Below are 27,140 nucleotides of genomic sequence, written 5' to 3' on the forward strand. Positions count from 1 at the left end.
CTGGCATAAGATCAAGATATGGCGGACATCCACACAAGATATTATGCCAATTTATTTCACTTTGCCTCTTTCTCCAAGTGGCATCACTTTACACAGAGGAAAGACCCATAGTCCAGTTCTCTATATGTGCTCTGGAGAATCTAGGTCTAGAATCATTTGCAACCAAACCGAAATCTATAATAAGGATATGCAACTACACAGTGAAAAGAAGAAGAAAAAAAAAAAAAAAAACCCGGTGGAGGTTTCTGAGACAGACGGTGATCATCAAGCATTTAAAAACATGACACATGGCAACATGGTACTTTACTCAACATGATTATGATGGACACAGAGACTCAGACGTGAAGGTACAAGTGATGCTGTAGAAAAAAAAAAATCCATTTCAAAAAACAAGCGACAAATCATTGGAAAGCTAGCGTAGAGATGACAAGAATGCAGTGACACATGGAAAAGTGAAGATGATGCGCAAACCCACTGAGCATCTCAGGCTTGATCAACCAATCTGTACAGCTTGGTATATCTAGTTGAACCTACAAGCCAACAGGTTAAGCTGAGAATTTCTCTTTTTTTTTAATTTTACCTTTGGCTTGAGGCAAATAAACTTACTTTTAATGATACGTTCAGTGGTCGACTGTTTTTCTTTCGGTTCTTTGGTCGACATCTTCGCTTTGATCGCTTGTATTTGTATTTTCTTGAGATTTTAGATAATTAGGCTAATTAATTTTCCCGCGATGTAAAGAGTTATCCAGATGTTCCCTTTGCTTCGACTGTCCCACACAAAAAAACGTGTTGATAACAAAAAAAAATAAGAATAATAAGAATAAAAAAAAAATATTTAGTCAGCAAAGCGACCAAGTCCAGAATGCACGTGACAGGAGCATTGTAATTACTCGCTTGATTAATTTGAAATCTAATTGCTATAGTAACGAGTTGTTTTTTCGCGGGAAAACTAATGTCACTGAAAGCCGGGTCTTTTCCCCAGATGTCATTAATGCACTTTGCAAGACAGCAGCGTTATTTAATGTTAAACTCCAATCTTCAGCTCGCTCTCTCTCTCTCTCTCTCTCTCTCTGGACAATAAGCAATAAGATGATTAGGCTCGGTACTCGGTCTTGATCGTTAATCCGATTTTCCACTTTTTTCTCCAGTCAGAATGTCAAACTCGCGCAGAAACTCCTCTTTCTCTCTCTCTCTGTAGCTCTCTGTGTCTCTTCAGCGCCGGTTTAATGTTTCTCACACGTCTACACGTTGAGGGTCAATAAACAGCGGGTCCAGATATACCCTCCCACTCCGCGCTGACCGTGTGCCTATAGCTCCGGCTCGTCCCTCCCAGCTCCCTTCAGATTAAAAACGCTTATCTCCGAGATTTCCTACAACATGGCGGAGTCGGAGCCCCCGACGTCATGACGTCTCACCGAGACGCCTCGACGTTCACGACAGCTAGCCGAGAGCTAATACAGACACCGAGCTCCAAATTGCTTCTTACTGACTACGTAAGTGCACTACTTTAGAACATAACAAAGCAGCCTTCTGCATCCTACATAGTGGACTTGATATAAAACAATATATTGTGTTTGTTTTGTTTTTACCTCAGACACAATCAATCATGAGGTAAGTCACTAGCAGGAGGGATTCTCCGATAAAAAAAAAAGACATTTTATTGGCCCAGTGTTCTGATAAAAATGACTTTCATAAGTTATATATTCTGTTTAGTGTTTATAAAAGCGGGGAATATCATTTTCTGAAATTTCTTCTGCATTAGCTGTTATTAGGCTAGCGCTTCTAGTGTATTGCTATATGAATATTTGAGTAATAGTTGTAATAATTAATTAAAAATGTACATTAAAATAAGTTTACTTCATGTTTACTCTTTCATAATTTACACATAATTAATAGTCTCTCTCTCTCTCTCTCTCTCTCTCTCTCTCTCTCTATATATATATATATATATATATACACTGATCAGGCATAACATTATGACCACCTGCCTATTATTGTATACTTACAGGATTTAAAGGACACTTTTGATAGATACTGACCACTGCAGACCGGGAATACCCCACAAGAGCTGCCGTTTTGGAGATGCTCTGATCCAGTCGTCTAGCCATCAAAATTTGGCCCTTTTGGTCAAACTTGCTCAAATCCTTACGCTTGTCCATTTTTCCTGCATCTAACACATCAACTTATTCAAATGTTCACTTGCTGCCTAATATATCCCACCCAGGTACCATGATGAGGAGATGATCTTCACCTGTCAGTGCACATACTGATATGCCTGATCGGAGTGTGTGTGTGTGTGTGTGTGTATGTGTGTATATATATATATATACACACACACACACACACACACATTATATATATACACACACATTATATATATATACATTATATATATATAATGTGTGTGTGTGTGTGTGTGTGTATATATATATATATATATATATATATATATATATATATATATATATATATATATATATATATATATATAACCAAAGAGTAGAATTTATACAACTATATACAACTCTATGTAATTTATACAAGTATAATTTTGCAGGTATATTCATTTCAGTGTAATGGCATATAGTTATTTTTTTAACTCTAGAAATGTACTAGATGTTAACATGCCTACACACACACACACACACACACACTAGATGTACTGTATATTACCACAACTGAATACATGTTATTTGTGTCCACAAGGTGGCGCCATATTCACTCTGCTGAATGTGAAGAATTCCACTTGGTCTGACCAGCTGCCCAAAAACAGGCTGAACTGATCAAACCTGTACACCAGCTTTGCAGCTAGTAAGTCCTGATAGAACGAAAGTCAACAACTGCCAAATTACTGCTACTTGTGCTAGACACATTGTCTGTAATAACACAACGATATGGCAATTAGAAAATTCAGACAATTGTTTAGTTCAGTAATCAGGAATGTGGATAATAACTTGTTTGGCACAGATGGTTTACCAGTTTGACCAGCTCAGCCTGTTTTGGCAGGTGGTCAGATCAAGCTGGATATTTTAAGCAAGCCATGGATTTGAATGATTGTGATAAAAATGTTATATGAATAGGAATCGATGTGTTTAAAAATCAAAGCTAAATATTATAGAGGCATGTCGAGATGAAAAGCATTACAAACAATGGGGCAACAGGATGTCTAATATTATTCTTACCATATTCTTTATTATACTTAAAATAGACATGGGTCAATCAGACAACTTTTCCTATTTCCCAAAGAAACAATACAACAATTTAATACAATACAACGATCAGTATATTTTACATTAGGAGTGTACATATGACTGTGGTCAGGCAGCCATGTTAGATCTACATAGAGACATCAACCAAAAATAAATGTACAAAACTCACATGCTGGGGAAAATTGCTGGCGTAATTTCATTACGATTAGGACCACTAATGTGTACCTTAAATAAGATTGTGATAAGTGCTGATATAAAAACTTCAACCAGGTTGCTCTGGAGAAACCAAATGGCACATAATCACAAACGCAAGCTGAGCTGCTCTCTCCTGTCTATGTGAGTATGAAACAGTGTGCTGTTTAACATTTAAAGACCCCTAGGCACTTTGATTCCTGCATTTAACCGCCATCTTACGGCACAAATTCCTGTCAAGACAGCTGATCAAGGGTCTATAGAACCACATCTATTACGTAAGTCTTTGAATCCAGATTCACATTAGGATGTTTCAGCATAGTACCACAGGATGATCTTGGAGTGGCCCCTGTACATTTGCCTGGTTTCCTGCTCAAACACACCGAGCTAGCAAATTAAAAGCCCTTACTTAGTCGATGTAAGTGTGTTAAAAGCAGGGATGAACAGGACCAGTGTTAGGAACCTGTGGTCTGGATATATGAGGTCAACACCCAGTTGACCAAAACAATGCAGCATTGAGGATGATAATCTCAGCATACAAGGACACTTGTAATTATACGGCATATGGGAGCAAAAGTCCTGACCTGGTAATTCAGACATCTTTAGTTACGGATTACTAGTTTGAAGAAACCAGTGGTGTCCAACACTACAGGAATTAGATGTCTACTACAAGTTAGCCAAATTCACAGTAGAGTTGTACACTGGGAAATTTGCAGGACGGGACAGTTTTTAGTTGAATGGGGTAGTAAGAAGTTAAGCTCACAAGACAAAGAATGGCCGAACATCAGAACGTACTGGACATGGTTACTAGTTCACTGTAACATTTTTACTGCATTAATTCATCTCATAGAATCAACTGAATTTATGAAAAAAATATTGTAGGTATGTATGTTTTTTTTAAATGCACATTTCTGGTTCACACCAATGACAATGTGTGCCAATGTTCACACACTTTTCTGCTAATCCTCTTTAATATGTAATATATAAAGAAAGCGGTTCAGCAGTATTTTTAGAAAGCAGTGTAAACATTTAGAAACCAGTGAAAACTTTGAAGCTAATATTTCCACATACATTGTGTCGGACCATCCTTTCTATTTCGGCCATGAGAAACAAACTATCAATTTTAAAACAAATCAATGCTAGTATGGCTGCAAGCTTTAGATTTACTATTTTGTTTAATAATAACGTCCCTAAATGTAATCAGATTAAAGTAAGCACTTGCACACCACCTTTATTTCCAGGAATCGAAAGCTTGCACTACTAATAATTAACAGGTAAATAATGAACATGTCAAAGTGTTAGGTTTTCAGTGTTAGTACACAATAACAGACAGTGCAAGAAACTGACATATAGTGACAGTGAGTGATTCATCCCAGAATGCACCATGCACCATAATTTGCCAAATCTGTACCTGTGCCATGCTTAATTTTTTGCTGGTCTGTCTCCCATCACACTGGATCAGGTCAGTTCTGTCCTTCCTCACTAACATTAGGACTGCTGAGTCCATTCAACCATGCAAATGTGAAGTACCCCTGATCTGGCAGATCCTGGATGATGGTATGTCTCAAACGTTAGTCCGTCCGTGACTAGGATTATCAACCAGTGGCAAACGTGCTCAGCCCAATGCACACCACTGGCACCATAATAATCCTAATTGTTATTTATAATCTACCTAGAAACTCCTGCTTTCAACTTCAGTCAAGCATCAGGACTAGAAATGAATCTGGTAAGTCAAATACATCTTTGGCTACATGTTGGTGCACATAACCTGGGATGTAAATGGTTTTATTGCTCACGTTCACTCTACACAGTTCGGTCTCTGTTTGCATAGGTTTTATAGTCACCACCATTATCAGGTTTTTTTCAGATATGAAATGTTTTAAGATACAAAAGGTGAGAGGTTACATAAAATTTCCAAGATATGCAAATGGAAAAACACAATGCTTGACCATATCAGCTTGCATCTTTGACCATTTGATTTCCATTGGGCTTTTACCGTGGTGTTAGCAACAACAGTAAATGAATTTATGCCTAACACAACCAATGCAAAGTAGCCAGACATCTTGTACGAGAACCCAATGCCTGAAGAACAAAAGTCTAAAGTGCGAATGAAAACAAAAGGTACCATTGATGAGGCCATTTTTTTAAATCGTAGAAATGTCTAGACAACCCCCATTTAAACTGACATCCAGCATGTCCGTGCACTATATTCTGAGGCAGGAGGACCTTCAGAAAGGCACAGCTAGACATCTTGTGCATAGATTGTTCCTTTCCAAGTGGATGAAATAGTCGGGAGATCACTGTAAGATGAAGCCCGGTTGAGGAGCCATCCGAGGGGCAGATCTCTGTGGCACTGGTGGGGGGTACTGTGGCATGCACAGGGAAGGATACCCAGGCTGGGGTTGTCTCGCTCGGGGTGGGATTGGTGGGTAAGGGGCAGCATGGTAGGCCATCACTGGAGCTGGCGGAGACTGAGCACTGACATTTTTGATGGGGGGAAGTGGAGGGGCTCGTCTGGGCTGTGGGACTGGGGTACTGTCGGGCTCTCTCTGGAGTGGAGCAGGTGTGGAGACTGGTTCAACGTGAGGAGGGATCTGGACAACTGCTGGCGATTTCAGCACCAGTTCCTGCAGCTTCTCGATCTTCACCCTCCGCAGATGAGCCAGTTTGCGCTTGCTCTGGTACTCGTCAATAAAACCATCCAAGGGTACAGCACCATCAAGGAAAGAGTCAGCCATGTTCTATTGAAGGAGGAAAGGCATTAGGTAATTGTAAATATGTCACCATTTACTACTCACAGTATTGTCATTAGTGACAATTGCCCTTTTCCTTGACAGCATCTTTGGGCAAAATATCCAATCTCTATAATCTGTCACGTTTGTGGCCACAAAGGATCACATCATTTAACCTTCTCAGAGGATCATATCATTTAACCTTCTCAGAGGATCATATCATTTAAGCTTCCAGACAAAAGCCTGGAAAAACAACAGAAAAGAGACATCAAGTGATGATGTTCTTTGTGCCCTGTTTTTGGGGTCGCCACTGGGTCTGCATGTTTTGATTTGGAACAGGGTTTATGCCGGATGCCCTTCCTGACACAATCCTCCCATTTAATCTAGGCTTGGGACCAGCACTGAGAATTAACTTTTCAGTGGCTGGGTTAGCGGCCTGGGAATCGAACCCGAGACCACGGTTATGACAGCGCGGGACCCTGGCGCTGGATGACCAGGAGGTTATATCAAGGCATACATGACATGACAAAAAAAATCTAAGCAAATATTTCCTTTACTGTCTTAGTTAAGGTAATTCTCTTTAGCTCCTTAGTATATTCAAGCTACTTTTCCATACAAATTTTTCTTAACAAACAAATCTTATGAACAACAAGCATGTTAAGAAACTATCATGAATTTTATTTGACCATACCACAATAATATCAACATAAATGACCATCATAATGAGAACAATGCTTTCCATTCAGATAAGACAGATTCTTGTTCAAGTTATAGTTGGTAGTCACGTGTTATCTAGGCCATTAATCCCACTGACTTTAGGAAGAATCTAACGGCTGAAAAATACCTAGGACTGCATCCAACCCATAAATCATGAGAAATTATGCAGAACTGCTGCTGAACATGCAAGGCTCATGTGGTAAATGGTGGGTGGAAGTGGTTACCTCTGTTTCTTCCTCAATTTTGGCTCCTTCTGCCTGCAACAATGCAAGCAATGTGTCCAAGGATGTGTCACCAGACTTGTGGTCTGTGAGCAGAAAAAAGGAAAATCAATGATATTTTCATCATCAATAAAGACAGTATACAAAAAAGCTCTTATGGAGCATAATGGAATGTTCCAAACCCCATGAAGGAGAAGGTAAAATCTAGTCTGTCTGGACTTCAAGACAATGAGGCTTATATTGTGATTCAGCATGTCCCGTGTGAGGTTTATGCAGTTCCCAAGTTGCCTAATCGAGCCTGAGGCGCAGTAATGGACCAGCAACAAAGCCCAAAGTGCTGCTCAGGTTTCTGTATAGAACCCTACATCTAAACCACAGGTCAATGATACAATACAGCTGAGTTCCTGATACACCTCATGCAGAGCCCTTAATGGAGTAAAAGAGCTAAAAAAGCAGCCTGAAAATATTAAATGATAGCCAGTCTGATATTAATCAGTGACCTTGTTTATTCCTCAATTAGGAATTTGAAAGCCTTGTTCAATTAAGCCAGAAAGTGGTACAATGATGTTTTTTGTTTTTGTTTTTTTTTTTAAAAGAAAAGCACAAGACAATGAATATCTTTGTTAAAATGGACAGCAGAAAGTGTTGTGTCACACACAATCTTATTCTCCTACAGATATTTTTATCCTGAAATGCTGAAATGCATTAGCTGAACATCTGCAGTGCACAGCAGTGAAAAAAAATCGGTTACAATGGACCAAGTTTCTCCTCCTGCAGACAAACAGAACTCGTGAATTTCTTTGGATATCCGGAGAAGGGATTTCCCGCTCCCAGCTGCCTGACTTAGTGGCTATAATCTATTGCTGAATGAACACGAACAGATTTTAATGGGTTGATAATTTGAGGGGAGAGAAACAAAGCAAGTCTGTGAGGTGGATGGATTACTAACATATTAAGAGTTCCCTACCTTTTGCTTACCTTCCTATACGAGCACTTAAAGTTTACTGAATGGTGTTAAAATAGTTGAAATGAGATTTGCCTGTATTTAAACCAGTTTCGGTTTCTGCTTGGTGTTTTTAAAAGCCAACACACAAACCATCCACCCAGCTCTTTTGTGTAATGGGTGGGCTTACAGCAGCAGGCTGAATCTATTCCTTGAAGACCCTCAGAGGCATTGAGTGGAATGAGAAAGTCAATGTACACAAAAGGACCATGACTTCTTATTTAAACCCTGTTTACTCACGAAGTAGAACCGAAGCCACACATCAAGACTGTGTAATGTAGAAAACATCTTTATTCATAAAACAGCTTAAAGCAAGGGCAATGTTTGAATGTAACTAGACAAAATCAGTGTTTGAAAGCTGGACCAAAACATCCCAAATTTAAATGTTTACTTCTTTTCAAGTGGTGCTCACGGTATTCACTAAGTAGCCACTTTATTAATTATAGTCAACTTTAGATCTATTGGCATGTTAATAAGGAGAAAAATATATTAAAATAAAACTCATTTGCATTCACGCTATTATCACTGATGCTGTTATATACAATAGACATGCCTTCTGACCAATTCTAATGATCTGATGGTGCCTGCAAAAATAAAATACCAAGGAGATATGCAAAATAATAAGTTGGAACTTAAAGGACACTGTTAAGCTACACAGCAGAGACATGGAAAATGTGATTTGTGCTAAAGCTGAAAACAAATCCATCTTGTATCTGGATCTGCGATTAGAGCCCTGTCTTTAAAAAAAAGGGAGGGCAGTGTTTCAGCAAGCTGTTTGGAGCGAGCCGCCTAGCAACGGCTACGTCACGAGGGTAATCAGTGCGGCCTTTTTTTTTCATTCATAGTACACACACATTATATGGAGGTGTGGTGCAGAGCGGAATACGACTCCCTGAAATATATCTAACCTCTAGAGAATCCCGGATCTTGAGTCAGATCAGCTATCAAACGCCTCCTAATATCCGCGATTGGAGAACACAATTGCAGAATTTGTGTTTCATAGTTTAGAGATCTAAAGCCAGTAGAACCAGTTGGACTCACTAAAGGACAACATAAAAGGATACGTCTCTGGAATACAGTTGCTTTACATTAACAAGGCAGGAATGAGTTTCAGGCAAGCCTAAATATTTGTGCCTCCCACACAGCAATATGCTCATGTTACCGTTTCATGGTTTATTGACAGAAAACTATAATCACTTATTGTAATCATTCCCTCTTTGGGCTCGCTCTTTTTCTTAAAGAAAACAGAGAAACCATCTGTCAAACTCATCACACATACACAGATTCTCATTAATTCATTTCTCATCAGTCTTATTATGCAAAGTGTCCTCGTGCATGTTCTGTTACTATAAAAATGGTAGCGCATTAGAACAGGAGCATTCGATTCAGCACAGCTGTCAGAGCTGCTAATGGTGTTATGTTTCCAAACTGAGCAGCTAAGTATTACATAAGGACACTTGCCTTGTGCCCAGTGCTAGCATCTCCATTTTGTCACTGCAGACTCAGTAAAAAATGTTTTCAACTAAATATTATGTAAAACAACGTTAAACCTGTGACAGAGAAAGCATAAGATGGAAAAAACCCAGACGAATAGCATGAGTAGGCAATGGAGAGATAAACACAGACACCGTGGGCGAGTGAACTACCAAGGACACTGAGCAGGTGAGAAACGAAGGTGTGACGTCACCTAGCGTGGATTTGCGAAGCTGGAAGGCCTCGAACTGTTCCTGCAGGCACCGGTAGCGCTTCATGAGCTCGTTCTTCTGATGATCTAATCTGGGCTGCAGCATGAGGTTCTGCTCAGCCAGGCTCCGGTTGCTGACCAGGATCGCTTTCTTATTCTGCTGCACCTCCTGCACCTACACACACACACACACACCATATTACAATGCAATCAAAATCCAACAAAGCATTCACTTTTTACCATACACACCTACACTGTGCGAAATACAGACTTTAACAAAAACGCTGTTGAATTCTCAAATCTGCAGGGTCAGAACTCATTTCTGGCATTTAGCAGACGCCCTTATCCAAAATGACTTGTATTTTCATCTCATTTTTATACAACTAAGCAATTGGGGGTTAAGGGCCATGCTCAGGGGCCCAGCAGTTGCAGCTTGGTGGACCTGGGACTCGAACTCGCATCCTTTCCGATGAGTAGTCCAATGCCGTAACCACTTAATGCCTTAACAAGCTTCCACATCCCCCATTTCTCAATCAAACATCTCATCCACAGGCACTTGATGGTGGACACACCATAAAATCTAATACTAATTCTAAACTGTTATTTAACTGTTACTTAACAATGTAAATGAATCATTACAATATCAGATGTGGAACCTGAGCTGGAGCTCATTTACAGTTTTAAATAAATTTCGATCCCTACTTCAGACGAGCTTTAATCCGGATACTCCTGTTACGGCTCTATCATTTGCTCAAGAACCTAAATAGATGGGACATGATTTACATCTTTCTTGATTTATTGGTCTTTTTTTGTTATTCAATAAATATTTCCTTTATTTCCACCAGTTCATATTGGATCTGGTGGCCAAACTATCGCTGAATCACCATGAGTCATGCTGTGTTACTGTAAACAAATACTGTATGCATAAATTTGCATGAGGATAGCAAACAAAGATGAATGGAAACTGTGAAATGAATTGCTGAATTGAAACAGGGCAGGAACATCGGCTCCATACGTGTTATAAAGACGCCATAAAGACGTTTATGTATAAAAGCATTTCAGTCCATATTAAAAGTAATGTTTCACATTCATTTTAATGAAAATTATGAATATTGACACTAATTATTACACTATAATCACAAAAGTATGTAATATTTCTAGATATCCCGATTATAGACCAAGCACAAAACACTAATCTTAGCTAGAAATAACAGCATTTCTGGAATAAATAATAATAATAATAAATAGGCAATGTAAAACCTCTAATATTAGCTTTTTCTTTTGCACTGAATTGTGAGAAATCCCTTTCTGTGCCCTAACTGAATGAAAAGTCTGAAAAGAGAAACGTGAATAGTGTGTGGGAAGCTGCACAGCTGAAAACCCAGTGATGAGCAATGTTTGCTAATGAGCTGCTACTGTACAAAAAAGCTCAGAACAACCATTTTGATTCAGCAGAACTTTAGGGATGTTTGCAAAATGTGGCCATTTGCTTGGGAATTTGAATGAAACAATGACCTTTTTCCCCCAGCCTTAAATCTGAAATGTACAATTTTTGATGCCTGAACCATCTGCAAATGATCTCACATGTAGATCACATGGATCAAACATGCCTAAAAACATACATTGTTGTGGCAACTCTGTGCAACAGATACTGGTGTGTGAAACCTAACACACAACAAAAAGCCAACTTCATAATTGACTGTCATTTTGGTTTCAAGATAGAATATCAGGCCTGCCATGCATGTGCAGCAGTCAGAACGAGAGGGAACTGAAACTTCACTGTGCTTTTGGTAAGGATAAGATTTAACGAACCACAACTTCTCCACCCACCGCCACTCAACCCACAAGACAGGAACCGATATGTATATTAAATATTTAATTGTCTTATGTAGGCACGTGTACATAAGAGTTTACTAGAAATTAACACATATGATGATCTAGTAATGGAAAGAGTCATCTTCAAGTGGGAAAATTTTGATCGCACATTAACAGTGGCAGCGAGTTTCTATCTGACACTTCTGTAATTTTCGGATATATTGAGCCATGATGGGGGTGTTAATCTTCCCACACATCTCAAAGTCTCCAAACATAGAGTTCAGAAGAGTTCTTTGGACGGCTAATGGAGCTGGGTTATACTGGGGAATCATACAGTGGTGGTATCTGGGGTTTATAATAGGGTTTAAACTGGGTTGGATCATACTGGAGGTCATACTGGTGGTTAAAGTATAGGGCTTTTGTTTGATGGGTTGACAGTTGAATCCCAGTGCTGCCAAGTTGCTGGGATTTACTCAGTGCTATCCTTAGTCTCAATCCCAGTCGCTTTGAATAAAAGAGTCACCTTTTGCAAAATCTTGTCAAAGAGTTTGATAAGGATACGTTAAGGGTGATGAACAAACAAGTCCGATTTGAGCTAAACATACTAGCTCAGGTTCTTTTACAGCCGAAGAGCCCAAAACTCCTGGAGATTTAGATCCGCAGCTTAATCCTAACACACCTGATCCAGCTAATCAAGTCTTTCAGTACCCGAGTTACAACATCCTGTTGACTCATGTGCGCTGAAACTGAACTCCTTACAGTGGCAGATATCCAGGAATGTGGATAGACAGATTCGATTTAGACAGCCCAGTGCTAAACAGCTACGTCATTGTTCGTGCTGCACAAACACACCTGACACTCAACTCATCAGTGGCTGGATAATTAACTAGATGAGGAAGGGAAGGAGGAAAAGGTGATACAGAACATTGGTAGGCATGTATCAGAAGCATTCATTTATTCTAGAAGAATTTAATTTTGTAACTGATGTGGGGAACTAGAGATATAGACCTCAAGGTGTGAAAGTTCATCATTTATTCATTTGGAATGGGCTTTATTTAAAGGACCTAGAAAAGAGCCAGAAAGCAATCCAAGTATAAACCTAAGGAGTCAAGGGTTAGTGTCACAAACAGAATTCATACTTGAGATTTCATGAAATCTCAGAGGCCTAATGACTAAGCTGACAGTAAAGCTATGCTTTACTCTGTACTGTACTGTAATGTGTACTCCAGCACTCTGCTTCTATAATTATGTACGGTACAAAGTACATATAATAGAGATACACCAGATATGGATGGCTGGAGTGACAGGAAAAACAGCATTAGGATACCTTTTGCATACCTGGATATAAATAACATTTTTATCGTCTGATCATCTGATAACTACACTTAATCTGAGTCAAACCCACAGCTGAGAGTCCTAAGACCTCATAACTAAGATACCGAGACCTAACTTTTAACTAAGAGACTTGAAACTTGACTCAGAGCTAAGAGACTTCAGACCTGACTCTGACCCAGAGCTTAGGAGATCTGAAACCTAATCCAGACACTCAGACTCTAGACCTGACTCAGACTCACAGCTAGGAGACATTAAAAAGGGACTCATCAGACCTTCATTAGAATGCCTATCTGCAGTCACAGGATCTTTGACAATGATGAAGCTTTAATGCACGGGCTGAGAAAAACAGTCAACATTTATACAGAGCTTGTTATTAATGTTGCATACATCCTAGCACATTCACGTTGCTAAAATCCCTATTTTTTTTTTGTTTTTTATGAAACACACATTTAGTTCATGACATTCATGATTCTGGTGTCCCCCACCCTAATGCCACTCATGAAGAGGTGTTACAATCAAAGCAAGGGATTTTTCTAACATTACATTATAATGACTCTAAAGAGGAACTTAGATAAATTTCCACACACACTTCCTTCACTATTAGGCTTCCAGTAAGCAAACAATCCTGTTTTCGGATTCTTCAGCTTTTCTGGTTTGATTGTTATGTAAGTATAATATTAAGCATTGACGGTGGCTCACTTCCCTATGCCATTACACCTCAGGTCTCTAGTGTGCAGCTGTTGAAAGCCACAACCAGTCATTTAAAGATTTTCGGCAACGACGCCTGGCAGTTTAGAATATGACTGGCTTCCAATCCAAAACTAGCAAAGCCAGCGTTACGATTCAAATCGACTCATTGACACTATATAAAACACAGAAATCTTTCTGTCACACAAGTCATCGTCATCATCATCTATGTATGTGTACTGTTGTTACACCCTAAATGGTAATGCATTGGTCAGCTTTTGTTTGGTCTTCCATTAGTCTTTAATTAAGTCACTGGCTTCAGGCATGGAGAGTACATGTTGATAAGGGCACCTTGCCACTGCCTCACTGCTAAACGAAAGCCAACACCTTACCCAGACGCTGTGATAAGTCACGTTCATTTCGAAGTTACGCCCTTTTCAGGGTCACAGCTTTTTAACGCGTAGCTTGTGATTCTGCAAATCTCAGCCTTTGCTATATTTAGCGGGGGTAGCTTTACATTAGGCTTCAGATCTCCACAACTGACTGCATTGTGACATTTTATTTTAAAAAGGCGATGGGAATCCCCATTCCAGACTGCAAGCCCCTCCTAAAACACACACAGCTGAGTTTGTCGGAGAGCAGCTGGAACCTGTTTGGACAAAAATCATGTGTAAACACAGGCGTTGGTGTGCAAGGCACGACTGTTGGACTTGGATGTTATCTTGAGAAATTGAAAAGCTGAAAATCGAGTGAAGGTACGCATGGGGTCTGTGATGTTATGGTTTAAGTATATGGCTAAAATAATACTGGACACAATTAAATAAAGAGACTTTTGAGACATTTGAATACAATATAAAACAGATTTGCATATATTAAAATTGATTATATAAATCTCTGCTAAAAGAAAAAAAAAAAAAACTAGCAACCTAATGACTCATCCCAGTGTGAGGAAACCAGGCGTGTCACATGCATGCTGCACTTCCTAAGAACTGAAAGCAAAACTGCAGAACTCAAACGCCTCATCCCAAATGAGTAAATTAGGACATTTGAAGCCTTGAGGCATCTTTTATTTCAATAACACACACACTGCTCCTATATTAAAATTGCAATCAACCCTTAAAAAAAATAACTACTTTCCCATGGAAATATGGCTCATGACAGGCATATGTGTCCTCATTTTGACCAGGTCAGAAATTTGACAAGAAAATGCAGTGTAGCCAAAGGAAACTTGCTGCTTAACCACAATGAAGCTGCATTACAGTCAGAAGGAAATCCAAGACAGCTATTAAGAGTAAACCGAGTTCCTGGAAGATCTTGGACTCAACTTTTAAGCTCATGAGCAAAATATAACCGATTAAAAACTCGAACATGTTTACTGGATTGATATTTAAGGGGAAAAAATTAGGATTTTTATTTATGGGAGTTATTTACAAAAATAATAATTACTTAAATAATGTTTCTGGGATTTACATTGATTAAGGTTACTAATAATCGTTGATGAATAATAGTTGCTTAACTAATAGTTATTGAAATAATAGCAGTTCACAGGTCTGTATTTACAAAAGATTTATATTTAAGGAAGCAATATTTCCTGGAGGAATATTTTTTTTACTGGAGTTATATTTAAAAGAGTACCATTTATAAGACTCGCTGGCTCAAAACCTGAAACCTGATGAGCGTGAAAACTTCATTCAGACTGCAGAATTCTTGCCAAATAAGTCTATTCAAGTGGCACTGTAGACATCACAGCTCTATTACTCAACTCTACTGGAAATAAATTTACTGAAGGCACTGTCTTCTTATTTTATTTAACATGCCCTCAACATTCCGGTGACTAAAAGTGAGATTTCGTGTGTATTGTGTGCTTTAGTGCCAGCCAGACGGCTAAAGCGGGCGGATTTGAGCTGCCTGTCTGAACACAGTAGCGCTGTAGTATTGTAGCAGTGTAGTGACGTCACAGTATTGCGGTCACCGCAAGCACGAAACACTTCCCAAATACTAAATTACAGATAAATAAATTAATAAAATTGCAAAACAATGCAACAATGGTTAACTTTGTGGTTGTTACTGATAGAACAGCACCTGAACTGGACATTCCGGTACAACTACTGCGTTGTTAAGAAATAATAAAGTGTAAACAAGCCAATCAAGACTTGAGTCTCGTGCAGTGTTTTGAGTTTATGTAACTCTCGACGAAGTAACTCAAACGTTACAATGAAAGACTTTTCTTTGTCAACACGGGATCTTTGTTTTGTCGTGTCAACCCGCTTCCTAAAGTCGCACCTTAAAGAAAAATAAATAAATAAATAAATAAATACAGTAAAATAAACTCTCACCTCTTCCAGATCCAGGACGATATTGTTGAGCTTTTCATCATCTTCGAGTAGCTCCGACAGCTGAGTAATGGAGAAGGAGCTCAGCTTATTACCGAAGCGAGCCATTTCTGGCACGACCGGTTGTCTTCTTCCCCCCCGCTTGGCCTTCTTAACTTCGCAAGCACACACACACACACACAAAACACGCCTGCTTTTCACCAACCGGAAGAATACGGCACTGGTGTCGGCTCTGTCCCAAACCGCACGCTTCCGCACTAAAAAGTGTATCAGGGAAAAAGTGCGCACCCGCGAGCAAAGTGTGAACAATGAGGGGAAATTCCCGGATGTCACCACGTGTTTGCGCGTGCCAAAGCGGTGCGTAATATTTTCACACTAATTACTTATTTAAGTCTGTTGTTTTTAAGTGAAGGAAAGAAAGAAAACATGTTATATTTGTAGGGTAAATGGTTCACTTTCTACACAAAGAAGCTCCTACTTGCAGGACACGCAAAGTAAAGCTATGTAGAAGGCATTTGGTATGCAGACCTTTTAAAATTATTTTATACATGTAAAATATTTTAGATTCATGTATGCAAGACCATAATTTTTTTTTCTTTTTCTTTTAGAATAATATATTCTAATATAATTTCTTTTATATATCTTTTTTTATTTATTTGTCTTTTCTCTTCTCTTCTACTTTCACAATTTTAATAATAATAATAATGATAATATGTTTCTATGGATTAATGAATTATATGGGTTTATGTAACTCATGATGTGAAATCATTTAAATTGAAAAAAAAAATTAAAAAATGACAAAATTCAAATCTTACTTCTAAGCTAATACTGATGTGTAGATAAAGTAGCTCTTTAATGGCAGTTTTACTAGAAAGCTAGCTAACATGAGGTTTAAAAAAAATGCTGTGTAATTAAATCTAATAGTCAGAAGAGTTTCATTAAAACTGACATGTGATTGCAATTAGCTGATGAAAGAAGTAGTGGAGCATAACATAACACATAGCTCTTAATTCCCCCAGTAAATACACACTCCTCACTCGGATCTTATTTAAGGGTCATTTATTCATCTTCCACCTTTTTAAGAAGTCAAAAATAAATTTCATTCATGCATTTTTAATCAAGTAAGACCAGGACCAAGTTCCAATAAGTTATTAGTAAGATGTGCAGTATACAGTGCATGAAGTTCAGTTACAGTGATATTGCATGAAAAAAATCTGTTCTAACACACAATATTGTGATTTCCAATATGATTCACGGATCTGAAACTAAGGGGCAGATATCACCTGGTGCTTGCACTTCATTAAGAACTGATTGAGGATGAAGATGAAGGAAGCAGTCACATTCATATAGTCACACAAATCTTACAGAGAATTACAAATTGCAAATTTCACTCAACTCGGCACATAAACTGCTGCTATTAGTGTTATAAAGGAGTTTTTATTATTTAGCTACCTTTGGATTGAAAGAGTGGTGTTCTTGGGAGTGCTCAAATAATGTTTAACATCACTGAGGTAGGATTTGGATTTGCTTAAATCAAATCCAGTGCAAAAAAAAAAACAGAATAAACAGATCAATATCTAGGGACGTCTTCATCTCCACTGCTCTCATCCTCTTCCGGGACTCGAGGCAGCTGTTTAAAAGGACGTGGAGGCTCGGTGGTGCAGTCAGACCCCAGCACCTGCCTCTGGATGAGTCTGTAGTAGAGGCCATGGAGGTCCATCAGCTTGTCGTGGTTGCCCTGCTCTGCCACAACGCCATTGTCCAGCACCACGATAGTGTCGGCGCGCTGCACCGTGCTCAAGCGATGAGCGATCACCAGCACTGTGTAGTTCTCCATCACTGCATTCAGAGCCTGCTGGACCTGACAGAATAACAGATAAAAAAACATTTCCAGCATTTACATACACTCTCTAACCCCACCACCAGTCTTCAGGAGCTGTTACGTCTTTGTTAAGAGTACAAAATTATTCAATAGTTATATACTTTACAGCTTTTTGAGTTCATCTCCTCTTGACCAAAGGAATTCAAACCAAATATCAAAACAAATAAACAAACTTGAACAAAAAACACCCCAAAGTGTTCTCATGCTAGTACTAACAGACACTGGTCTCACTGATGCTAAAACCCTGGTACAAACAGGATGTCTACATCAAAGACGAGGATTAATCCTTAATCCTTACCATGTGTTCACTCTCAGCATCCAGAGCGCTGGTGGCCTCGTCCAGAATGAGCACGCTTGGGTTTCGGATTAAGGCGCGAGCGATGGCCACCCTCTGCTTCTGCCCTCCTGAGAGCTGAGTTCCCTTTTCCCCGACACCTGGAACACGGTACACATGTGACTTAACCCTGCGTTAGATCAGCAGCCAGATAGAAATTGAGTAAAGGCACACATGAGCAAGCAGAACAATGCACCTAAACTACTGCTGACTTATCTGAAGGTTGTTTTTTTTTTTCAGAAATTGTTCCACATAGAAGCTATTTTGAAAGCTATTTTGAGATCTCACCCGTGTCGTAGCCCTTCGAGAGGCTGCAGATGAAGTCGTGAGCGTTGGCCTTTTTAGCAGCTGTGACTACAACTTCCTCAGGAGCACTAGGAAGACCATAAACGATGTTCTTCTGTACAGAACGAGCGAACAGGACTGGCTCTTGTCCAACCAGTGCTACCTGAGTGAAGAGTTGATACCCTACATTTTTAAATGCATTTCAAAGTATTTCTTCTGTGCTTCTAAAACCAGATGTGGAGCAAAACATATGAGTGACATCTAGGGTCTATAATACTGAATAATTGTGAATGTATATTTAATGTCTACAGAAAAACCCATACCAGTCAATTAAAGTGTGAGCAAATGACTGAAAGAAGAAAGGTGTCAGCTGGGTCTAATATCTTTTTTCTAAAACTCTTCAAGTGAACTCATTAAAATACTGGTTGATAATATAAACTACCAACTTAAACCTAATGCTGGTCGATGTTGAAAGGTTGTGTGCCGCGGCTTGCTTTAAAATAACACCACAATCCATTTCACAAGTGTGTTTATTTAGGGTTTTTGGAACTGTTCCCACTGTTAAACCCGTTCTTAGTGACAGGTTCTTACCTTGGAGTGAAGGTAGCTGTGCTGGTAAGTCTCGATCGGCCGGCCATCCAGCAGCACTTGGCCGTTCTGAGGTGTGTAAAAGTTCTCCAGCAGAGAAACACAGGAACTTTTCCCACTGCCTGAGGGTCCCACCAGAGCCGTCACCTTCCCTGGCTGGATGCTGAAGGACACGTTCTGCCAATAAAATGACATGACACAGGCTGAAGCTTTATCAAACACCAAAGATATGCTTGGGCCCCAAGAACAAAGTAAATGTCTGAAGTGATGAAGTAGAACATGAAGTGATACCTTCAGGACATCGGTCTCTGGCCGTGTTGGATAAGCGAATGTCACATTCCTGAACTCTACCAGGCCCTGCAACATCTCCGGAGCTTCTTGTCCATCGAGATTGTGTTTGGACTTCCTGTCAATGTATTCAAAAACCTTCTCAGCAGCTCCCACACCCTGCATCAGACCTGTATAGACGGACGCGATGCTCTGTGGGGCATAACAAATGATTTTAAATTTACCTCTGTACAGCAAAACAATGTGGCTGTAAACTTATCATACCGTATCTCACCTCCAGACATTCCCCCAGTTCAAGTTCATAGATAACAAAAGAAATGAGAGTTCCCCCACTCATCTGGTCCGTCACCACCAAGTGTCCTCCATAAAACAGGATGGCCACTTGCAAGGCCAGCTCCGAGATCTAAACCAAGAACAATTTGTTTAACCATCTACCAGGTTTTTTTTTTATTTTTTTGTTTCCTTTCCTGTCCTGTGAACTCTCACCCCAACCCTCACCTGAATCTGAATCCTGACCGGAAGAAGAATACGGAGGTGTAAAAGTAACACATTATTGCATTAGAGGACATATTGTATAACATGAAAATACTGATCCAGAAAGGGGATGTGCTATCCTAATGGTTAAGTGTTGCATGACAGTTGTGAGCTCTAATTCCAGGTCCACCAAACTGTCACCTAAAGGTCCATAACCCCCAAAAGTCAGACACAAATATTTTTTTGAAGAGAAGCTCAGGTTGACTAGAAGGCTATGAGTCCAGATAGGCCAGTCAGTGAAAAAAGAACACTTGGAAAGACACATATTCTTTAATGGTACTTGATACGCACACAGCTGGACCACATAAAGCAGGCGTAGGCTACAGCTTGCTTCTTGTTTAGTGCGAACACCTCCAACAGCTTGGAGTAGTAAGACTCGGCCTCCTGATCCTCTCCAGCGAAGCTGCGCACCGTCCTCATGGCCGAAATCGTCTCCTCTGCCACTTTGTTGGCCTGAGCCAGTGATGTCTGCACCTCTTTGGTTAGTTTCTGCAAGACAGCATTGGTAGATAAATTTGCATAATTTTGTAATAGTCATATGTGGAGGATGTGTCAATAATACCTTGATGCGTTGTGATTCTTTTCCTAAATAATCTGGAATAAAAACATTTAAAAAAATATTTTAAAGTTTGCACACGTACCTTGTAATACTCGCCATAGAGCTTGGAGACCACGGCAATGTACGGGAAGCCCATGATGGTGACGAGCGTCAGCTTCCATGACATCCCAAACATGAAGATGAAGAATCCGACCGCTTTGACGAAGCTGCGCAGGAACAGGTTGACGTTCTGCGAGATGAGGTCACTCACCTGCGTGGTGTCTGACGTCAGCCGTGATGTGATGTCACCTACACGGATTAAACATCAGTGTCTGAGTCCAATTTTTGTTTCTTTGGTTATCATTAAAATGGTTCCTGTTACTAACTGTTACTCTTGATGACTGTTATGATTTCAGACTGTTATAGTGGCTGATGGTTGTGCTACTACTTGAAATTCTGAGTACTGACTACTTACTATTATGGTTAGTACCTATTAAGCTAGTTTTTAGAACTATTGATTAATGACTGCTATGACTACTGAATGTTATAATTGCTGATCAGTAGAATACTGACTCTTACGCTGCTATTGACATTAATGGCTACTGACTGTTATGACTACTGACTGTTAACGTTGCTGACTGTTAGGATTACAGACTGCTTTGATGTTACTGATGGTTAATGCTGCTACGTACAGGTCTGAGTACTGACTACTAACTATTATAGTTACTACTTATTAAGCTAGTTTTTAAAACTACTGATTACTGACTGCAATGACTACTGACTTCTATGATTACTGGCCCTTATGCTTACTGATTGTTATGGATACTGACTGCTATGACTGCTGAATGTTATAATTACTGACCAGTAGAATAAGTGAATCTTATGACTACTGACTTTTGATTACTGACTGTTACACTGCTGCTGACATTGATGACTACTGTCTGTTATGATTACTGGCCCTTATGCTTACTGATTGTTATGGTTACTAACAGTTATAACTACTGACTGTTAATGTTATTGACTTATGATTACAGACTATTATAGTTGTTGACGGTTAATGCTGCTACTGACAGTTCTGAGTACCGACTACTTACTATCATAGTTATAGTTAGTTACTTATTAAGCTACTGACTCATAAGTCTACTGATTTATGACTACTGACTTTTGATTACTGACTCTTACAGTGCTACTGACATCAATGATTACTAACAGTTATGTCTACTGACACTTATGCTACTACTGACTATAAAGTGACTGTTCTTGTCACTGACACTGGACACACTGCATTTGATATGAAATTTATATTGCTATATTATATATTAACTTAAACCTGGGACAATGGTACCAGCATTAGCAGGTGGTGTTAGCTTTTATCTCATAATGCAGCACTCAACCTGTATGATTAGCATCGAAGAAGCCGATCTCCTGATGCATCAAAGAGCGGAAGAGGAGGTTCCTCAGTCGAATGTTCAGCCTGGCGAATGTCAGTGAGAACACACCACCACGGAACCCAATGGCCAAGGAACTAGAAATAGAGACATTGTCTTATAGTCCATAGTACCAAAAATATATCACTTATACTAGTTATTACATTCACACAAGAATGAAACTTATACTGAATCAGTGAAACTCACCTGACCAAGGCCAAAACAGTGAGAATAGTCATTGGTTTGATGAAATATTCCATACTCTTATGGATCACTATACCATCAATAGCTTTCCCGGTGAAATAGGGGATAAAGGCTTCACCTAGAGAGATGAAAAATGTGTAACTTCCTGTTCTGGACTCAGTTCTTTTCATAAATCATTCACATACACCAGCCATGAGAGGTATCCCAAACATCTATTATTTATTCCAGAGCACTGTTTAAGGTGCTGTGTTATAAATAAAGTATTGATTACTTTTCTCTAACAGCAGGTCTATCAATAGACACCATTCCATTGTTCAGTGTCTATAAATGAAATGTAAATGCTTAATAATAACATTATTAAACTACATACCAGTTTTCAGTTTACTGTCTGTAATAGTATTGTTATATAGTTTAGTATATATAATTGGCCATCAGGGTTAGTGGAGAAAAGGGCGTATGAACTCACACACAGCTGAGAGAAGAAGGAAGAAGAAGGCAAGAGACAGAAGGCCGGCATCCTTCTTACAGTACGATAACAGACGTCCCAGTGTGGCCCCAGAATTCGTTTTTTGCCTCGCCTCGTTCCTTTTTGTCTCACCCTCCTCTTCTTGTTCCTCCTCCTCTGTTCCATCCACCAGCCTCTCCCTCTCTCCTACACCTGAGCTACTGGCAACATTTGTGCTACTCAAGAGCTTCCAGAAGAACACAGACCCCATTGCAGAGATGCAAGTCCACGAGAATAAGCTGAGGAACCAAGGGTCATGCATTAGAGCTCCCATCTCTGAGAATATCAGGAGCTTGGCAAGAGCATAGGAGAGAATGGTGAGACTGATGAGGACCATCAGAGTGTCCATGCATGCAACACGTTTCGGGCCATCGTGTTGGTTCATTAGAATGCCTACAGAAGCACCGGAAAGGAGGCAGGAACGCACCAGGAGCATCATCCAAAGATCCAGAACTGAGCGATGGATGTCAAAGTCTAGGATGTCATCTAAGAAAGAATTTGGACCAGACCACTGGGTGTAGAGGACGGTCGAGATCACGCTGTCCACCAGGACAAAGGTAAAGGTGCAGCCAACAGCCACAAGCAACCTCATGGTACTGGAGTGGAGACACGTAACAGGAAGTAGTGTAGCAATCTACCTGATCATCAGGGGATCAGGGGAACAGCAGCCAGTGTGATCTACTGGGATCAGCCTGTACTGAGACCAAAACGATCAGAAAGATAATAAACACTTCTCAGGATCATCATACCGACCAGGCAGTAAATAACCTGTGATCCTGAACACTCCTTTACTATAAACAAATCTGCGTAAAAACTTTTATATTAATAATAACAGAATTAGTAAAGCATTTCACAAAAGCGCGTCGTGGTCTCTATTTACAAATACTCGCTTTTTTGAAGTCCGATTTGTCCTTATACGCAGTCTTAAAGTCCGGAAGAGAAAATGAATGCGGCGTATAAGCTCCGCCCCGTTTCTCTGTCTGACCAATCGGAATGTTCTCTGTCTGACACGGACACGCCCAATGCCTCCACGAGGAACTCTTGTAAATATTAAAACACACTATAAATACGATTTTAAACAATATAAATTAACAAATTATTGTATAACAAATATATAATTATAAAATAGCATTTTTTAAATATTACATTTCATTTAAAATTCCCGGGACCTATAGTTATTTTATAAAAAATAAAATATATATATCTTATACGTATTCATAATATTATAAAACATAAGGAAAATGCAAAAATATTTCAATATGACAATATACAATACAAAGTTCTATCAGTTGGAAAATGTAATGAAAAGAGTTAAATAAAAATTGCAATTCTAGATAGATAGATAGATAGATAGATAGATAGATAGATAGATAGATAGATAGATAGATAGATAGATACTTTATTGAAACTTTATTGTCATTGTAAAGTACATGTACATAGCAGCGATGGCAATGGCAGGTAGTTGGGTGCTGATGATGCGTTGGGTGGTTTTCACATCCCTTTGCAGTGATTTCTTTTCACACACTGTAGAGCTGCCATACCACACTGTGATGGAGCTTTCAATGATGCTCTCAATGATGCAGCAGTAAAAAATTGGTCAGGATCTTGGGGGATAGGTGAATTTATTTTTTAAACTTTACAGAAAGTAAAGACGCTGTTATGCCTTCCTAACCAGAGTTGAGGTGTTCAGATGCCAAGACAGATCCTCAGAGATGTCGACACCCAGGAACTTAAAGCTGGAGACACGCTCTACTTCAGACCTGTTGATGTACATAGGAGAGTGTCTGCTGCTGTTAGATTTCCAGAAGTCCACAATGAGCTTTTTGGTCTTTGTGGCATAGAGGGTGAGGTTGTTCATGGAACACCATGCTGACAGGCTTTGGATCTCTTCCCTGTAGACCAATTCATTGTTGTTGCTGATTCGGCCAACAACTTTGGTATTATCTGCATATTTGATGAAGATGTTGGAGTTATGCCATGGAACACAGTCATGGGTGAACAGGGAGTAGAGCAGTGGGCTCAGCACACAGCCTTGTGGGACAGCAGTGTTCAGGATGAGGGTTGAGGATATGTGATTACTCAACCTTACAGACTGAGGTCTATTTGTTAGGAATAGGATTATTTGAGGTTTTCAGAAAGTACTAAAATGCCAGAAATGGACAGATGCTGGATTACTACTTTCTAACATCACCTTTAATACATTAAACTGATGAAACTGATGAGAGAATGATAACATGATTCCCGTCATGTTACAGAAATCTACTATATTCTGTATGTCAGAGTGCTGAATAAATGTGGGTGTGGACACCAATATGGCTGTAGCTCATTTGCCTGAAGGTTCAAGGTGTTGTGTATTCTGGGATGCTTTTCTGCTCACCACAGTTTTAAAGAGTGATTATTTGAGTGGCTGTAACCTTCCTATCAGACTGAACCAGTTTTACAATTCACCTCTGACCTCTCAGAGATATCTTCTCCATGAGGTCTGATGTTGATTCATAATTTTACGCACTGCACTGCTGCCATGTAATCAGTTGTCTGCATAAATGAGAAGGCGCTCAGGTGTTCCTAATAAAGTGGATGGTGGAAGCAGGCAAGTAGATGCATAATTAAATAATTTCCAGTTATTAGACTTAAAGACACAAAGAAGACCCCAACAGAAACAGTGCTGTTATGTTAGCGTTTATTGCCCTAAAAGCCAACATGATGAAATAAAAAGGATTCTGGGAAAATTCAGACACAAAAAAATCCTCCAGCCATAACTGAATCACTGCATCATTATATACAAAAACACAACAATTACAAAGAACATCCAGCTCGTAGCGATGAGCCCTGATTCGTAAGTGTGTGATGTAGTTAGCGCTGCTGTCAGTCGCGTCCTCGACCTTCAACTCTTCGTCAAGGAAATGCACAGACCTGTGAACCGCTGAACCTCCAGAGAAGCTGCGTTGCACTGAGAGCATCGTAACACCAGACGCCCCGGACAACGTGTATCCTACAAACTGCCACTTCAGGTCAGATATTTGACCGAATCAGTTATCAGTGTACGTCAGGCCCCGGCAGCACATACTCCAGCGCGTCCTTTCCTTCCTCAGTGACCACCTGAACAGCGCTGATCACCGTCTCTACAGGAAATGTCAGGAACAGGTCGTCTTTCAGTCTTTTGGGTGACGGCGAGTCCTCGGAGGGGCACAGGGGCTCAGTGACGGTCAGGGTTATGGAGGACATGTTCCTGCCTCGTCGTTTAGCACTTTTCTTCTCCTGCTTATACGCAGTGTTCATGTTTGAAAAAACCTGAAAGAAGACAAATTCCCTGTTCAGTTTCATGCTTGAACCCGAGGCTTAACCAACAAACTTTAACTGACAAATTACCACCACCATTACACTAGATTACACAGTTAAGATTTTCTGATAAAACTTTACACTTTGGGTAGGAAGGAAGGAAGATGGGAAGAATGCAATGAAGGAAACAATGAAGAAAGACAGAAAGGAAGCAAAGAAAGGAGGTAAGAAGGAAGGAGGTATGAAGGAAGGAAGTGAGGAAGGAGGTAAGAAGGAAGGAAGGAAGGAAGTGAAGAAGGATGTGAAGAAAGAAGGAAGAAAGAAAGGAGGTAAGAAGGAATGAAGAAAGTTAAGAGGGAGGGAGGGAGGAAGGAAGGAAAGAAGGAAGGAAAGAAGGAAGGAAGGAAGGAAGGAAGTGAAGAAGGAGGAAGGAAGAAATGAAGGAAGGAAGCAGGAAGGAATGTAGGAATGAATAAAGTAACGAAAGAAGGATGGAAGTAAGTGAAGAAAAATGAAGGAACAAAGGAAGGAAGGAATGTAGGAATAAATAAAGTAATGAAGGAAGGATAGAAGCAAGTAAGGAAGAACTTTATTGGTCTTTAAGGAAATTTGGAAATAATTTTCTTCTGCCAAATGAACCTGAAGTGCTTCATTCTTCCTTCACACTAGTGTTCCCCAACCCCACCTGATATACTATAGTTCCCTGATCAATGAGTCAGCGTTCACTTGCTCCACAGTAAAGGGTTTTATATAATGCATTGTTGATATTTTAGTGGAGTGGATATCAGTTCATGGTCTGATGCAAGCTGTGCTTTACCCATAAACCCCTTCTTCAGGCATCAAAACTGACATTCACATAAATCTCCTTTTCATCTCAAACTGACAGATGTATGAGAAATTTTAAAATAAGATTCCCATCAGACACATTACTGGTGCCCCATGTGAGGAGGAATACCAGCTCCTCCACTTTAACCTCGAAGCTCCAGAGCAAAAGTAAAAAAGCAAACAAATTGTCTGCTGTTAGAGCTTCGGTGGGGAAAGGCGACCTTTCCTGCCTTTTCTGAAGAGTAAATCAAATTGTTAGATCACTGCACGATTCTGTTATTATCTTATTAGGTACCATCTGGTGGAGGTGATTGTGCTGCTCCTGAACGGAGGAGAGGAAGCTGTTATCTGGCTCCTCACTGAGGGAATCGTTTCCGCCATCTTGCTCGTAACTCAGTAAATCCAGCTTCATCTGGAGGAGAGAGCAGCACAGTGAGATGATGAGATGCTTGAGTGAATAACCTCTTTTTACAACAGTTTAACCACCATACAGCTCAGGAGATCCTGATTATAGCTTTGACAG

At 39.7% G+C, this 27,140-nt stretch overlaps 4 protein-coding genes and 1 long non-coding RNA gene across 6 annotated transcripts in view; 1 reads left to right on the plus strand and 4 right to left on the minus strand.

Moving 5' to 3' along the window:
* ppp3cca (protein phosphatase 3, catalytic subunit, gamma isozyme, a) overlaps positions 1-1,349 on the minus strand; it is a 31,138-nt gene extending 29,789 nt beyond the window's left edge. The window contains exon 1 of one of the 2 annotated variants that reach the window (XM_058375037.1): positions 607-1,349. In XM_058375037.1, the coding sequence (XP_058231020.1) occupies positions 607-661 (55 nt within the window). In that variant the 5' untranslated portion in view covers positions 662-1,349. The remainder of the gene's footprint in view (positions 1-606) is intronic. The other variant, XM_058375038.1, reaches the window with a different exon arrangement.
* A 36-nt stretch (positions 1,350-1,385) lies between these two features.
* Positions 1,386-3,035, plus strand: LOC131343390 (uncharacterized). Its single transcript, XR_009203135.1, has 4 exons — positions 1,386-1,493; positions 1,595-1,611; positions 2,009-2,224; positions 2,707-3,035. It is a non-coding gene; the product is annotated as an uncharacterized LOC131343390 (long non-coding RNA).
* Positions 3,036-3,165: 130 nt separating this feature from the next.
* vps37ba (VPS37B subunit of ESCRT-I a) lies at positions 3,166-16,108 on the minus strand. Its single transcript, XM_058375042.1, has 4 exons — positions 15,932-16,108; positions 9,762-9,933; positions 7,075-7,157; positions 3,166-6,142 (listed from the first exon to the last, which is right to left on the minus strand). The coding sequence occupies exons 1-4, from the start codon at positions 16,034-16,036 to the stop codon at positions 5,699-5,701; spliced, it is 804 nt and encodes a 267-aa protein (XP_058231025.1). The 5' UTR covers positions 16,037-16,108; the 3' UTR covers positions 3,166-5,698.
* Positions 16,109-16,970: 862 nt separating this feature from the next.
* On the minus strand, positions 16,971-23,472 carry abcb9 (ATP-binding cassette, sub-family B (MDR/TAP), member 9). Its single transcript, XM_058375031.1, has 11 exons — positions 22,475-23,472; positions 22,012-22,126; positions 21,772-21,902; positions 20,481-20,686; positions 20,131-20,328; positions 19,580-19,708; positions 19,309-19,497; positions 19,021-19,194; positions 18,433-18,592; positions 18,109-18,245; positions 16,971-17,789 (listed from the first exon to the last, which is right to left on the minus strand). Exons 1-11 carry the CDS (start codon positions 23,103-23,105, stop codon positions 17,499-17,501), a joined length of 2,361 nt encoding a protein of 786 aa, XP_058231014.1. The 5' UTR covers positions 23,106-23,472; the 3' UTR covers positions 16,971-17,498.
* A 1,707-nt stretch (positions 23,473-25,179) lies between these two features.
* The window catches only part of zgc:113436 (uncharacterized protein LOC503528 homolog), an 11,792-nt gene continuing 9,831 nt past the window's right edge, over positions 25,180-27,140 (minus strand). Inside the window, exons 7-8 of the mRNA XM_058375093.1 lie at positions 26,913-27,029; positions 25,180-25,804 (exon numbers count right to left, since the gene is read on the minus strand). Of these exons, the coding sequence (XP_058231076.1) occupies positions 25,550-25,804; positions 26,913-27,029 (372 nt within the window). The 3' untranslated portion in view covers positions 25,180-25,549. The remainder of the gene's footprint in view (positions 25,805-26,912; positions 27,030-27,140) is intronic.

Source organism: Hemibagrus wyckioides, linkage group LG22, assembly GCF_019097595.1.
Source record: "Hemibagrus wyckioides isolate EC202008001 linkage group LG22, SWU_Hwy_1.0, whole genome shotgun sequence".
In the NCBI taxonomy this organism is placed as follows: domain Eukaryota; kingdom Metazoa; phylum Chordata; class Actinopteri; order Siluriformes; family Bagridae; genus Hemibagrus; species Hemibagrus wyckioides.

Bases quoted from the DNA above. Each gene is read 5' to 3' on its own strand.
- vps37ba (XM_058375042.1), bottom strand. From the start codon at position 16,036: ATGGCTCGCTTCGGTAATAAGCTGAGCTCCTTCTCCATTACTCAGCTG. The intron at 9,934-15,931 runs GTGAGAGTTTAT...GTGTGTGTGTAG, and splicing joins TCGTCCTGGATCTGGAAGAG to GTGCAGGAGGTGCAGCAGAA. The intron at 6,143-7,074 runs GTAACCACTTCC...CTCCTTCAATAG, and splicing joins AAATTGAGGAAGAAACAGAG to AACATGGCTGACTCTTTCCT.
- abcb9 (XM_058375031.1), bottom strand. From the start codon at position 23,105: ATGAGGTTGCTTGTGGCTGTTGGCTGCACCTTTACCTTTGTCCTGGTG. The intron at 18,593-19,020 runs GTAAGAACCTGT...CTCTTCACTCAG, and splicing joins ACAGCTACCTTCACTCCAAG to GTAGCACTGGTTGGACAAGA. The intron at 17,790-18,108 runs GTAAGGATTAAG...TTATTCTGTCAG, and splicing joins ATGCTGAGAGTGAACACATG to GTCCAGCAGGCTCTGAATGC.